Here is a 15515-nt window from a genome sequence, read left to right as displayed (position 1 = left end):
TGTCTATGAATAGCTGTTTTATAAAAGTGATCCCCCTGCCCACAAAGGCCTGAATTTAATATCTTTTCAATTCAATTAGATTATTTCACAATTTCTTACATGTTGCACAAAATTAGCAGGACTTCCCTTCCTCCATCTTGTGCTGTTTCTTTTAAGTAACTGCATTTTACAATATGCTGTACCAGAGAAAATAATACTTTTCTCAGATGGTCCAGGTATAGGTTTAGTGCCTGCATAAACTACAAGAAGTTATGGTAACCAGTAGGCCTGGTGATGCGAGACAATGGATTATTGTGATCAGGTTACCTCTCTCAAGAAGAGTTGCTACTAATGCAGCAACCTAAGTTGATGGAAAACTTTTTGTGCCACCAACACTATGTGTCTTATTCAAAGTAAGGAGCTTACAGTACACCGAAAGTACAAACCTGATTGCTAAGTATGTTCAACATAGATTGACTCTCCTCCAAATTCAGATGAACCACCTTCTAAAAACAGGGTTTCCAAACTTGGGTCTCCAGATGTTTTGGGACTACAATTCCCATCCTCCCTTACCATAGTCCTGTTAACTATGGATAATGGGAGTTGTAGTACAGCAACAGCTGGAGACCCAAGTTTTGGAAACCCAAATCTAAAAGAAACTCTCATTTGATAGAATATCTCTAGAGCAAGAGTAGCCAACATGGTGCCTTCCAGAAGTTTTGGGTTCCAACTCTTATCAGCATGGTCAGGGGTGATAGGATCTGTAATCCACAGCATCTGGATGGAATCAGTGGAGCAGTAAGCATGTAGCAATAAGCACAAATTTGCTTGAGATTTAGGCAGCCTACTGTTTGAACCCCCACTTGAATTATTTCTTGTTTTGTTAACTTGGATGCATTTTGCTGCTCCTAAAACCTGTCACACATAATCTAGTACTGATTTCATCCCCCTGTCATATAATAATGTCAAGATCTTAATTGATGCTGTGCGCTTTAAATCTCTGCCCGCTTCATGATGGATTTTGCAAGATACACAATTATGAGCTCTATGCTTTGGTAATTGGAACCTTGCCCTCAAAGGCTCTTTTCCCCTCGGTGTTCCTGAAGCTGCTGAAATAAACTGAAAACATTTAACAAGATGCTGCATTTCTGCACCTTTACACATTTAGATGTTATACTGCTATCAAAGCATGTATTGTATAACTTTATTATTTGAACTGAAAACCATGTGAGTGAGATTTTTCTAAGACTTGCTGTCCTGTTTTCTTTTTAAGTAAGTTTTATTTATAAAACTTTTTCCTTTTAAACTGAGAACATCAGTCTATGGAGAATTATGCAGCTAGCTAAAAATTATTCTTTTTCTGTGGCTGATAGATCCAGCTGCTTTGTTGCTGATCCATTTCTCTTTTGTCTCAGTATGCTCTGCTCTGAGACTGATAGTCATGGTATTTTATTCAAAACAGTTAGAAAACTTATGTTGCTTTCCTTCAGTTTTTTAAATTTTCTTTTTACTTTTAACTTACAAAATTAGCTGAATATGATGTTGCTTATTCATCCCCCTGTTCATATGATGGCTCATATCTTAGGCTTTTGCTGAAGTTTTGACTGTAAACAGATATTTCTTTGAGGATGTCGTCATGAAGCCTCTCATTCAGTCACTCACATGCAAATTAAGCCAAAATACTTGGAATGAGTTCTGATTTGTTCCATTGAAGAGTTGATGCAAATTGAGTTAGATCCAGACACTTCACCTTAATTTGGTTGTGAATTGAGCTGCTTGTGTTACGTTGCTAAAAAAGAAATTTATGTAACAGCCTTGAATGTGATTTTGAAATGGCATTAAATTAATGGAAGAGTTATTCTGTACCATAGTAATACAGTGGAACCTCGGTTTTTGAGCATCTCGGAAGCCGAACATTTTGGTTTTCAAATGCTGAAAACCTGGAAGTAATTGCTTCCGTTTTTGAACGCACCTCAGAAGTAGAACGGCTTCCGAGGCGTGTTTCTCAATTTTCTCCATTGAAATTGACGACCACCCATTGCGCCTCAGTTGTCAAACGTTTTGGAAGTTGAATGGTCTTCTGGAACGGATTATGTTCGACACCCAAGGTTCCACTGTACACTCCAATTAGAGTTCTAAGCATTCTGCATTGACTTTTAAAATAGGGATGCAGAACCTGTGTGTTCCAATCCCCATCATCGCCTTCAATTATAAGGAAAATGGAGAAAGTATCGTCTAAGGATGCAACTTCTATGAGATAAATGTCTGCACTACCCTGGTAGCATGCTAGAGTCTGCAGTGTTCATCCATCTGGATTCTTTAAATATTACTTCACTCTATAAATGTTGAGGTTGCGCTTTATTTTTACGCAACCTCGGCAGTGAAGCATTATTTAAAACACTGGGGGTTCACTGCAGTTTTATGTTACTGCATGCCGCCTCCGTGGCAGCCATTGTGATTGGTGCCCCCAGAACTCTTAAAATGTTCTTACTAGTCCAAAAAGGCTGGCAACCCCTGCTCTACCGTCTACGTTGGTTTACAATTCTCATTCTCGAGACTCAATACTAAGTGTTTATATATAGACCTTTCAAAGTTCTAAATAACCATTAGAAGAAACTCTCTACTTCTTTGAGTTCCCCTGTAATTAGATGTTTTCAGCAATGGAATCTGTAATTTTGAACAGTCTCCCTTGAGAAATTTACCTGGCCCCTTTGCAGTCAGTTTGGATTATATATTTTGGCCTGTCGCATGGAGAAGAGCGAGAGCACACTGCCCTCCCTGGTGTAGCAGTCTCCACCCTCACATTGCATGTTCACATGGGGGACAGCATGTCAGGACCTTTTTTTCGAGGGGGTCAGCTGCATAAGTAGGGGACATAGAGTTGGGGGCACAGAGCAGGTGTAAGGTGTTGGAGGACAGAGCTTGGTGTACAATGCAATCTGCCTCATGCCTTCTTATCTAGCATGATGCCCCCAAGTTCAGTGGAAGATGCTGTCCTTCAAGATTCAGCTGCCAACCTCGTCAGCTTGTGTATGTGGAATGGAGAGGTGCCATCTTGCCCTTCACTCCAGAGACCAGAATATTTTAGGCCGGCCACCTTGGGCCACCTTCATATATGCTGCGAGGAAGATGAACGGACCAGTGCTTGGCTGCACCACTCCAAATGTATCATCCAAACCGACCCAGGTTTATTTCAGCAAACCTTTCCCGGGATTCATCTTTCAGGATCTGTCTGTTGCTGTTAATTGAGTTCTGTCTGCTTTTTTACATAACCACAGTGTCCTCTTTTACTGTTACCTTTTTGCATATTTATTGAAATTTCCTTGTTTAGCCGCTTTGATCACATCCTTCATTTCTCTAAAAAAATAAATAAATACTGGAAATAAGCATATAAATAAAACGGATGTATTATTCTGTACCTAATGCCATTGAGCTGCTCTGAATTTTTATAGGTAATCCTGATATAAGGCTATGCTTTCCAGACTTATGAAGATGGGCTTTCAAGCAACAGTGACTATACCCTTTTCTTCCTCTGCTCTGCCTTTATGATAGCTTCAAAGACAGTTTGGAGAAACCGTCTTCATCTTATTCAGACTGGCTAGTAAATAATAGTATTGCTGAACTCGTAGCTTCTACGGGACTCCCAGTGAACATCAGCGATGCATATCAAGATCCTCGTTTTGATGCAGAAGTAAGGCACCCTCTACCTACATAATTACACACCTCTGTATTCTCTTAAATCACAAAATCTTAGCTACTTCCATTATATCCGATGCGTTCCGTTGTGATCTGAATCTTGTTTATAAATTGCTCTGCCGGCTCAGTGTTCATTTTATCAACGGATCAGATGCTGGCATAACCCTATTCAGGACACAACTACTCTCTCTCTTCTGAATTAACTTTATTCCATTAGGTTTAGTCATTTATGTGGTAGTAGCTGCAAACTTGCAACCAGATTGTTGGGTAGTTAATTCAAATCTTTCTGCTCCCACCCTCACTTCTTTTCAGCCCTCCTTGTCTCTTTAGGATTAGTAAGGTCAGAACCAGCAATGAAAATAGAAACCAGGGCTCCCCACTTTCTCATTAGTTGCAACATCCTACATGCCTTTAGCCCATAGTTCCCAGCCCACCAAACCAGCCTGTCTTCCCACTTCCTTCCTACCAATAATAGCATACAGCCCCTCCTCTCTTAGGTCCCTAGCTTTCTCCCAGTCCTGCTTTCTAGAGATGGGGTGGGCCGAGTCACAGCAAATGTGAATGTCCAGGCTAAGATTGAAAAGAGCAAAAATCGGGGTTGGCACAGCCCCACAGGTGCCTTCCTTGATTCTGTTGGTTTAAACCCCGTTCCTCCTCCACTCACTACTCTGCCCCCTGTCCCTTAAGGGGCACTCACCCCATAAGGGAGATGGGAGAGGCCCACCAGGTCTCTCCTCCTTCCCCTGATAGTTTCAGACGTGAAGATGCTGCAGTGTGTATGCTGGCAGTATCTTCACTTTTGAAACAGCTGGAAGGAGGAGAAAATGCACAGCAAGCCTCTCCCATGTGGGAGCCATTTCCACTATCTCTTAGCCCAGCCTGGCCCTCAGTGTGGGTGTTCTCCCCACATCCCCATGTTGGGCAGTGGGAATCAGGCCCATTTTGAGTATTTGAATAGGAGACTGGAAGGGGTCGAACAGTTTCGGGCAAGCAATCTTACGTTAGTCCTTTTACCATGCCTCTGCATTTCATCAACTCCATGTGTCTACCAGCCACCTTTTCTTCAGACTACTGCTTTTGAGGCCACAATTTACTTTTTACCAATTCCTTCAGCCACCCTGTCTTGAGCAGCCTTCCTAATACTCCTTCCACCCTCTCCTCCACTATAGAGCTTTTCAGAATCTTCAGTTCTGTGAGGTTTATTCAGAGCTTTCCCATTCTGATCCATTCCTGCTGTCCCAGTTCCACTTTTCCTGTACCCTTTCCCCCAATCCTCATTTTCCATTCCTTCATTGAGTCTCCCTTTTCTTAACTCTGTTGGACTACCTGCACTCTTCCTTTAACATGCTTGCCTCTGGGCTTCCGGCTATTGCTTTCTCTGCTTTAAGGATTTTTTTTCCAACTCCCAGACTGCACTTGTGTGAAGTTTTAATACCATACAAACTAACAACTTCCCCTTGCCTCATAGAAGGTGGACTGCAAACTACTTCAGTTCCTAGAGCAGGAGTATCCAACCTTTTGGGGCATGGGGACACATTTGTTGTCCACACCACAACATTCTCATTTCACAGAATAAAAACTTGCTGATACCCAGGCTCCCCCCAAAGAAGGCAGAAAAGACCTACAACTCCCCCCCAAAAAACCCCCCACAGACAATAAAAATCAGACACCATCCACCAAAAAACAGACATTCCAAATGTCAAAAAGTAGCCTCCCCCAAAGAACTCAATTCTAAAAATGTAAACATTGAGTGGTTTAACATGGGGGAGGAGGTCTGATTGCATGTGGGCACCATGTTGATAACCCCAATCTGAGAATAACTAAATTTCCTAAGCAGTTGCACTTGTCAGAGGCTTAACTATCACAACTGCAGTGCAATCGAGATTGCTGGAAGGAGAGAATTAGGTAAATAAAATAAAACACAGGGTACACTCAGAGCAGCCCCAGTATTGTTAGAGTCAACATGTGACTATGCAGTCAGCATCCAGAAGTGTGCTTTACAAAACAACAACAACAAGACTTCTTGGCTGTTATTGAAAACTCTTTCCACATTTATTAACTTACAAATTTATTCTTCCTCTTTAGACTTGATCTTTAGATTTTGGAGAACCATGTAAAGTATTCAAAATCTAATATAATGTATGTTAACAGGAGATGTGTTCTGCTTCAAAATGATAGTTTTTAGATAAATAGGTTTTGTAGCATACTTCAGAAAGAATATTCTGAGATGTAGGCTTGCGATGATTTATACTGAAAGGCATAAAATCTGAGGGGAAAGTCAAATTTTAAAATAGTGCAGGGAATTAGATGAAGACATCATAGTGCCCTAGAGCCACTGTAGGTAATATGTTTGTATTGTATTTGTATATTATTCATCCTCCACAAAGCTCAGAACAGTGTACACGGTGCTATTCCAACTGAAGCTGTATTTTACAGAGTTTTCAGTTCATAGGAAACCTGTCAAGAAATGCCTTCTAGGTCATCACAGTCATGTTTTAAAAAACCGATATATTTGAGATAAACTCCTGGGACTAATTTACAGTGGAAATAGTGGGTTTTAATTTATTCAGCTTTTCAGAAATACAGTTAATGCCAAAACATATGCAGAAGGAAGACCTGCCATACTCTTAAGTAAAAAGGGTGAACTTTCTCCCTCTCCAGATCTGGCTCAGCCTATCCAGCAGTACAGCTCTGTGATCTTTAACCCCTTCATGCACTAACTAGCAGTCATGCATCGTTATGTGCCTGCAATCTCGCCCAGATCTGGATCCTTCTATGTATTTGGACAATTTCCCATATAGGCTAATGTAAGGGTCAAGGGTTGAAATCCTGCTCACTTTGAGCTTGGAAGTAGTACAGTCTGTATACATGTACTGTATTTGAATTTCAATTGGTTTATAGTAATGCAACCTTTTGAGCATATCACTTGCTAGACGTGTTGGACAAATGCTAAGTCATATACCATGCTAGTCACTAATTGTATTGTTTTCATGTCCTAGGCTGACCAGATTTCTGGCTTTCATATAAGATCTGTTCTCTGTGTCCCTATATGGAATAGCAGTCACCAAATAATTGGTAAGATATCACTCAATAATGACTAATGTGGCTGTGCTGTTAAACTTCAGAACTCCCTCCTTAGAGAAGCTACATTGGCTGGCTTCTTACTTGTTGGCTTTCAGCCTGCAGTAGTAGACTTTCTTGTTCCAACAGGCTTTTGGTAACTGACTGTTTTTAAGGAACGAGCTGGTGCTTTGATGTTTTTCTTGTAACGATCTGCATGTTTTAATAGATATAATGTTTGATTGTTTGTTTGTTTTTTATTGCTCCCCTCCCCTCTATATTTTTAGCTGTTTCTAGTTTAGCTGTAAAATACTGAGATATGCTCACTATATAATGTGTTGACCTTAAGATTCGTAGGATGCAGGATTTAAGACAGCCCAGCTAACAGCCTAATTAATTAAGCCAATGTGACCAGGCATAGGAGAGAGTTTCCCCCATTTGGTTTAGCTGACGCATACAGTTTTGATAAATAAGCCAGTAACTACTACAATACAAGGAGCTATGAATTAATGTATAAAATGAACTATGTTTGCTAACCTTCCGCAGGAGTAGCTCAAGTGCTGAATAGGCTTGATGGGAAACCGTTCGATGATGCCGACCAGCGACTCTTTGAGGTGAGAAATGTTAAGTTTGCAGCAGGGACTTCTACTTGAGTGGTACAGGTAATGGACACAATCCAGCTTTGACATTGATGTTTATTTGTTTCAGCAGGGCTGAAGTATTTGCTTGCTTTAAGGCTTCAGCCCCTGCACATTTACTTGAGATTGCGCTCCACTGAACACTCTGGGAGTTGCTTCTCAACAAATTTATATAGGTTTGGATTGCAATGCTCCTGTTCATAACAACGGGATTTGCTAAACTTAGGCTGGAATAGAGCATATGTATTTCTGCAAGTGGAGTCTCCTTTACACTTGTGTTGTACGCAAAAAGGCATGTTCGTACTGCACTTATTTTACATATACTCCTAAATGAATACCAGTGAAAGTACTAGAATGGATTTTCTTCTAAGGGTGGCTAGGCTGCATTCTGAGAATTATTAATCCTGAGAAAGATCCTAGTAACAACTTCCAGACTTTCTCAGTTTTATTGCAACTCCACCAAGTATGGAAACTATCAGTATTAGTAACATTTCCAGCATTTCTCACAGTAACTATTATATATTTTCGCCAGATGAGATGGAGCTTTAAAGGACCTTTGTAATGCTGCCGGGCCTTTTGTAAAAATGAAGTGCCAAACAGAATCTGAAATATCAATTCCTGAAGTATTATTCCATTTGGTTTGAAAATTACTGCTTTCAATTCCCACTCTGTAGCTTATAAGAGCATGATAGATCTAAAACAAGAACCCTTTCCATTTCTTCCTCTACAGTTTCTTCACCTCAAATAGTAGTAATTCAGACAGAGATGTTTTTGCTTCCATCATCCCAGGTCTAAAATTGTAGGCTAGAAAATGTTTCAGTTGATAGTTCTGAATCCAGGATGGAGAATTACCTCCAAAAATAGTTGTAATTTGAGAATAACTAATCAGATAGAATTGGTTAATTTCAAACTACTCTGGACCTAAAAACTTGTATATATAGGAACATAGAAAGTTGCCTCATGCTGAATCGGATCGTTGGTCCATCTCTCTTGTTATTATCCATAGTGCTTTGCAGTAGATCTCCAGAGCCATAGCTTTGTGGTAACATAGATTCTTTGTATATGAATTGACCATGTGCTGCATACTAGTTTTGGCTGCTGCTAGCCGCACTGCTTCAACTGATAATGCGTATTTTTTGCAGTAGTGCATCAGCCTTTTAGACTAATGGGTAGTTCTCAACTATCTCACATAATACTGACAGAATTCCACAGGCTGTAAGTGAATTTATACATAACACTAACCCATATCTTCATTTCTCCTGGGGGAGGGGGAACATATAGATCACCTGTGTGGGGTGATTGATAAAAGAATGTGCTGAATGCCTACATTCAGAATCACAGGACAAGTAAACTCATGTAAGAGAGAGAGAGAGAGAGAGAGAGACCCATCAGCAGAGTTTTAAAGCACAGAATCATGCAGTGCAATGGGAATGTTAGACCTTTTAAATTCTAGCTGCTTACAGTGCTTTCCCTCTCTGTCCCTCTTGCAATGAACAAGTAAGTTTAAATGCTTAGTAAGTTTACATGCTTTACTTACAAACTCCAAAGGTCAGATTCATGCATTATTCCATACAGTAAACACAGGCAGAAATCTTGGCATACAAAATATAGTGTAATAACTATAAATAAGTATGTATTCTGAGCTTGTAGTGAGCAAGCTCAGGCACATCCTATTTCACTGAGTTCACAGGGTGAAAGGAGAATGAACAAACAAGGAAACTTACCTTCCTTCCAGGTGAGGACATGACTTAGCTGAGTCTGAGAATACAGTTCTGTGATCTTAACTCCTTCATGCGTTAACTAGCCCTAAGCTTGCTAGTTATATTTGGCTACAATTTCTCACAATCTCCCTTATCAGGAAAATATAACAATTGCATGCACAATGTAATAAACCACCCAGAGTCCCATCTAGACTTACAGGTTCTTAAAACTGTTTCCTTGTAGAGGCAAAGTTTCTTCCATCCTTTGCCATTTGCCTCTATAGCTTGACAAGTGTCTGGGTTGAAGTGGGGTTAACAATTTAACCCATTGTTAAATTAGATGGTTCAGTTTGAACATAATGCCAAATCATAGTTAAAAGTAACCACCATTTTGCAAGGCAACAAAAAAACATGGTTCCACATTGCTATTCGTCTGTGGTTCATCTGCACCTGGGCTGGATTTAAGTGTTGTTCAGACAACAGAAATAAGCTATTGCTTAACATAATGTGCTAACAATACCATTGCAGTGGTGTCATGGCTATTTTGCCTTATGTTTAACAAGCTGGCTCAGGTTCCCAGAGAATTGTGTGTTTAAAGAACTTCTTAACAAGTAAACTAATGTTGATCTCTGGAGATGACATGTTACAAATTTTTATTTATTTTTATTTATTTTCCTAGGCTTTTGTCATATTTTGTGGCTTGGGCATCAACAATACAATAATGTATGACCAAGTGAATAAATCCTGGGCAAAACAATCTGTGGCTCTTGATGTGAGTATCACTGTAAATCAACTTAACATTTACTAGGGGGAAGAATTAATATATTTATTATTTGTTTCACAGATTTTTAGTCCTTCCTGCTGTAGAAATAAGATGCATGCATTTTTACTTTAATTTATTGCCTAGCTCCCCGTGCTCCTCAACGTAAGAGGGAGAAAGTTAGTTTTATTCTGTTTCCTATCCAATCTTGGTGATGTGTTTTCTAAGGACCTGAATGCTTCCATTGAACTTGGTCAGTTCAGATCTAGGCTATCTTATCACGACTGAAAAGTACCCATGGGCTAGCCACTGTGGGAACAGGATGCTGCACTAAATGGGCCATTTCCTGATCCAGCAGGACTCTATGTCCAGATCTGTGATTTCATCGTATTCCAATGTACACGATAAGAAAGATTAAAATTCTAGATAGCTGTGGCACAAGCAATGGGGAATCAGACATCTATAGTAGCTTGAAAGTTGTTGATAAGAATGGGCGTGCTGCTTTTCCACTGACTTGGAAAAGCTCAGCCAGGGGATGAGTTGTAATAAACATTTGAAAACTATTGCAGCTGCATGCAAATGTCCACGCCATGGCTGTGTATATAATCACAGTCAAAAGTGTGTTTAAGGCTCATCCAGGTACAAAATAAAGGCTCTGTAACTGAAAAATCATTTCAGCATAAAAATGTAATTGATCAATTGTTAAGATACTGCTCTATTAGAAGATAAAGATTGATCACACTCTTATCTGAATATTGATGAAGGCAATGATGAAAAACCATCACAATTTGGTTTAAAAAACCAACAACACAAGGGTGGAATCAGTGGTATTTGATTCTGGAAATGTAGCCTTATGAGGCTTTGCCCTCGGGTGGGAAAAATATTGCGCCTGGGAAAGGGAAGTGGGAGTCAACAAACACTCAAGGAATAGTTTCGGAGAAAAGGCTTTTATTTCTACCATCCATGAACTGGTAGAAGGAGCAAGTGTGATAAGTCACAAAAAGCATGCACGAGTTCACAATCATGTGCACAAGCATATATACCCATTCCAGATCCCTCCCCCTTTCTCCTCCTTCCAGAGTCCTGCCCCATGAGTTCCTCTGATCAGGAACGGGTGGCAATTCCTCCCACGAACTTGGCAGGATGTGCACTGGAACTGCTGACACGAACCGAGCTGTTCACCGCAGGGACGCCTTGAACCCACATCCCTTATCCTTAGGGAATCTGTTTTTCCCGGCCAACGCACCAAGAAATGTAGCCTTATGAGGCTTTGCCCTCGGGTGGGAAAAATATTGCGCCTGGGAAAGGGAAGTGGGAGTCAACAAACACTCAAGGAATAGTTTCAGAGAAAAGGCTTTTATTTCTACCATCCATGAACTGGTAGAAGGAGCAAGTGTGATAAGTCACAAAAAGCATGCACAAGTTCACAATCATGTGCACAAGCATATATACCCATTCCAGATCCCTCCCCCTTTCTCCTCCTTCCAGAGTCCTGCCCCATGAGTTCCTCTGAGCATGAACAGAAAGCTGTCTTGGGACTATTGGACTCTTCCCAGGAAAGGGGGAATGAGAAGCCGAGGGGGTTTTCAGCATGTTCAGATATGTTTCAATCTCTTGTTCTGGCATGGTTCCCGGACAGAAAGCAAGTTGCAATGTGGTTCTTTAGCAAGGCCAGAAGGCATGAGAAAGGCCTGAGAAACAATGGACTGTTCTCTACCTTTGTTACAGCAGAGCGGAATGTTTCTGATGCTTAGCTGCTGAGAAAATTATTTTTAAAAGCTTTGAGAAGCTTTGAGCCTGCTTTGGTGGGGGGTGACTTTGGGCCTAGGTGAGGTCACCTGTCCTCACCTTCCTTCAAATACACATGGGAGGCTGTTGATTTCCACCAGTGCTCCCTTCTTCCTGTGCACACTTGGGTTCAGCCCATAATTATTTTCCTTTGGATTATTTTTCTTCACGTCAGAACAATAACATTGTCTGTGGCATTACAGTATTTCTGAAATACCATTTCCTAAGAAATTATCTAGGAGGTAAATGCTGCAAGTAGAATTGATGACCTGTGATGTAATATCTCACAGTGATGCATAAATATTAATAAATAATTTTAATAGTCATTTCAGAGATTGCTTAAAGCTCCTATTTCATTTGAGTTTCTCACTTGTGAAATTTCTCCCCTTCCCCTCCTAATTTGTTCTGGGTCAGGTGCTGTCTTACCATGCGACATGTTCAAAGGCAGAAGTGGACAAGTTTAAGGTAACCTATCAACATTTTACTTCCTGGAAAGGGGCTGTATAGAGGTTTTAAAGAATAAAATAGCCAACAAAAATAAGCAGAACTGTGGGGAAAGATTTAATTTCTTGTAGCACTGTAAATTTGTTTCAGTACTAATTTCTGATCTTCTCTGTGGTAACTTGTAGCCTATAATAAAATTCTTGTAATTGTCTCCCTCTGCCATTTTTGTGATCACATGAATACTCATGTCAGGATTATTCTCTGTTCTTTTCATTTAGGACTCTGAATTGTTATCTCCCCTTCCCCTCTAACTCCATCTCCCTATTGTCCCATATTTCTGCCTTAGTGACTATTCAACATCATGATGTACTATTAATAAAAGTTTCCTAAGTATTTAGGGAAGTTTTTAATATTTAATGCTGTATTGTTTTTAACACTCGATTGGGAGCCACTCAGAGTGGCTGAGGAAACTCATCCAGATGGGCAGGGTATAAATAATAAATTATTATTACTAGTAGTAGTAGTAGTAGTAGTAGTAGTAGTAGTACAACATTTTTAAAAAGCACAAATCCCTGCTTTCAGCATCATAGTCTCAAAAGACACTAGGAAAAAGCATCGTGGATCTGGGGGAGAAAGGGTGCTTAGTTGAGAGAAAGTAAGGGGAGGAAAATGAGTCAAAGAATATCATTACTAACTTATATGAAGAAAGAAATACAAGAGAGGAAAATGAGCTTTTAACAATTTCCTAAAGTGAGACAAAGAGGAAGCCGAATGAATGAATGCAAAAATATATTCATTTGCACGTGTGTATACAAAATAATGGGAAGTTTGAGCAGGCAATCGGTGGAAGATTGAATCCATGGGTTTCACTAGAAATGTTTATATCATTGTAGCTAATGAAGCCTAAAAGGCCGCCCACAGGAGGTTTCTCATTGTGGATTGTTTCATTATTTATTAATTTTACAGAGAAATCCTATACTCCAATTATGTGGAGGGAGAAGGAGATATGTTGTTGCTCTGCTGGTGGAACAGCTGCTGTATCTCTTGTGTCCTCAGCTCAGGAGGTGACAGGGAAAACACACAACCAGAAAATGCAAAAAACAGTGTAAAGTGCCCTTGAAACGCTCCATTGCCCACCAACCAGGGATAGTCGGTGATGACACCCACATATGTTGGGGGCCAGTGATGATGGACACTAGACTCCTCAATGCACACATCCTCTGTCGTAACACACACACAAAATGATGCCACAGCGCCCCTAATCCGTCAGCTACAGTCGCACAGCTGGCATTAATCTCTGCATAGCCAGGCTGCAGGCATTCCTCCAGGCAGATGTTCAAAACCCCTTAACGTTCCTTACAAGCACTCTTTTATGAGCATAACCGAAATGATGGAAGGAGAGCCCACACAACAAAAGTCGCCACATAGCTCCCTAGAAAAGGAAGCTTGCAGGAAGCACATAAAGTTCTTTTAGGACAAGTGTTCAAAAACTTTTCAGGGAGGAAAAGAAATGCATCTGAACTCCTTTTCAAAGATAATATGTAAACTGTTCTCTATTGATGTGTAATTTACAGTGTGTTTTTTAAAAACTAAACTGATTGTGCAGCTGGGAATGCTGTGCAAGAGATCAATATTTAATAGCTGTATTACATTATTGATAGCTTTGTAAGATACTCCTTTTTGTAGGCAAACAGCACTCAGGAGAACCCTATAGCAGAAAATAACGAATCACTTGTTTTATGAAATCTTTGATTCAGACTGCAATATTAATAGCAGTTCTGCTTTGGTACTTTGGCTGACCTTTGCTTAAACAATAACCGTAAATGGAGATATCTCCAATAGGATATCTATTTAAATCACTTTTAAAAAAATAAGTTTTATTTATAGGAAGTGACACCAAACCGTGGATATGTAGAAAGACTTCAGTACTGCTTCACTGTGTCTGTATGCATAGTTCTTCAATTTGACACATAGACTTTGGGTTGGATCCAGAGATGTGTACTTGATGAAATTCTGTTGGTGGTGGTATTCTTGAACTGTTGTCAAGTGCTAGCAGAAGGCCATATGGAACACTGTGCAAGTGATTTTGGAAAACAGTTTGCTAGTAGGCATCTTGAGAGTTGCGCAAGGGATTGTTCAGCACTTTGCATGGACAAAAAGCACACCTCCAGATTTCAGATCTTTCCCCCCTGCAAGGATATTGCACTAATTCAGATAAAAAGCCTCCTCCATGCAGAAGAAGACCTCAGGAGCTAACCCATTATGTTTAAGGTTAAATATTACTAGGGTGGGACCATATATATTGTGAGGCACAATAGCCTAAATCTATTGCAGATTAAAATCTAAAATACTGTTGCACGCCATCCACAGTGGCTCAAGATTCCAGGAGTTCCAGGCGGCTTGCCCAGGGTCCGTGTTTCCTTTTGGAAAATGAGACGCAGTGGAGACACATATATACAACCTGAGCCTACAATGGAGCATTAACACTCCAATAGGGTCATAAGCGCAGCCTAGGATTCAAGCAGAGATCCAACATGGTGCTCTGTCTGCTGCTTTGCTTCTCCCTATCACACCACTCCTTTCTTTAAGCTTCTGGCTCACATTGCTTCCTTCCTGTACTTCTCTAAACTTTGGCTTTATCTGTGTAAAGTGAAATGAGCCCCCCCCCCTTTGCCGTCTCACACAGAATTCCTTTGATCCTCTGTTGTCCTAATGGCGCATTAACTCAGACTGACGCCTCACACCTCACACAGAGGCTGGCCTGACTTAATTAGCTTTTAACACACAGCCTAATTACACATGCCTTAATAGACACACGTTTGACTATTTCCCAGTTTTAACACACAAAGCCTTAATTAAATTCCAACACCTACCGGACCTAGGAATTTAGGGTGCCCAGCGCCCACAAACTCATAACAATACGCAAGAGCCTGTTGAAGTGCGAGGTCCCTTTTGCCTGGTGTGATTGCCTGTTTTGGTTATCATTGGGGAGGCACACAATTGGAGCAAAAATGTTCACTTCCTTTAAAGCAACAGCAGAAACTTTAAAAGGTGTCTGCAGTGGCCTTTCCCAACTCATCTGGCAAGCAACATAGGAAACAGCCTTATACTGAGTGAAACCATTGGTCCATCTAACTAACCCATTATTGTTTACACTGACTGGCAGCTGCTGCCCAGCGTTTCAAATAGGAGATGCTGGGGATTGAACCTGAGGCTTGAGATGCTCTGCCGCTGAGGCACAGACCCCTCCCCTTAAGCAAAAGGGTTGTTGTAAATATCACTGTGGATTCATGCCTTTGCAGTTTCAGTTGCCCTTTCAAGGAAGGAAACTTTTTGTGTGTTGGGTAACTCTCCTGTAAAAGCGACCCTTCCACAGTGCAGTTGTTGGGAAGTCCTTTGCCATGCAAAGTGAAAGGATCACAATTTCAGAGACAACCCAACCCACCACCT

The 15515-nt window shown here is 40.6% G+C and overlaps 1 protein-coding gene across 10 annotated transcripts in view; it reads left to right on the top strand.

Moving 5' to 3' along the window:
* The window catches only part of PDE11A (phosphodiesterase 11A), a 150090-nt gene that overhangs the window by 61020 nt on the left and 73555 nt on the right, over positions 1-15515 (top strand). For all 10 annotated transcript variants that reach the window (XR_014551409.1, XM_083628099.1, XM_083628100.1 and 7 more), the window contains 5 exons: positions 3532-3670; positions 6675-6750; positions 7282-7349; positions 9753-9845; positions 12036-12086. Coding sequence is in view for 9 of the 10 variants with exons in the window: in XM_083628099.1 (XP_083484225.1) it covers positions 3532-3670; positions 6675-6750; positions 7282-7349; positions 9753-9845; positions 12036-12086 (427 nt within the window). In the remaining variant the exon portion in view is untranslated. The remainder of the gene's footprint in view (positions 1-3531; positions 3671-6674; positions 6751-7281; positions 7350-9752; positions 9846-12035; positions 12087-15515) is intronic.

This window comes from Podarcis filfolensis (genome assembly GCF_964270895.1).
Source record: "Podarcis filfolensis genome assembly, chromosome: 1".
Classification (NCBI taxonomy): Eukaryota; Metazoa; Chordata; class Lepidosauria; order Squamata; family Lacertidae; genus Podarcis; species Podarcis filfolensis.
This window is presented reverse-complemented; position numbering and strand designations above follow the sequence as displayed.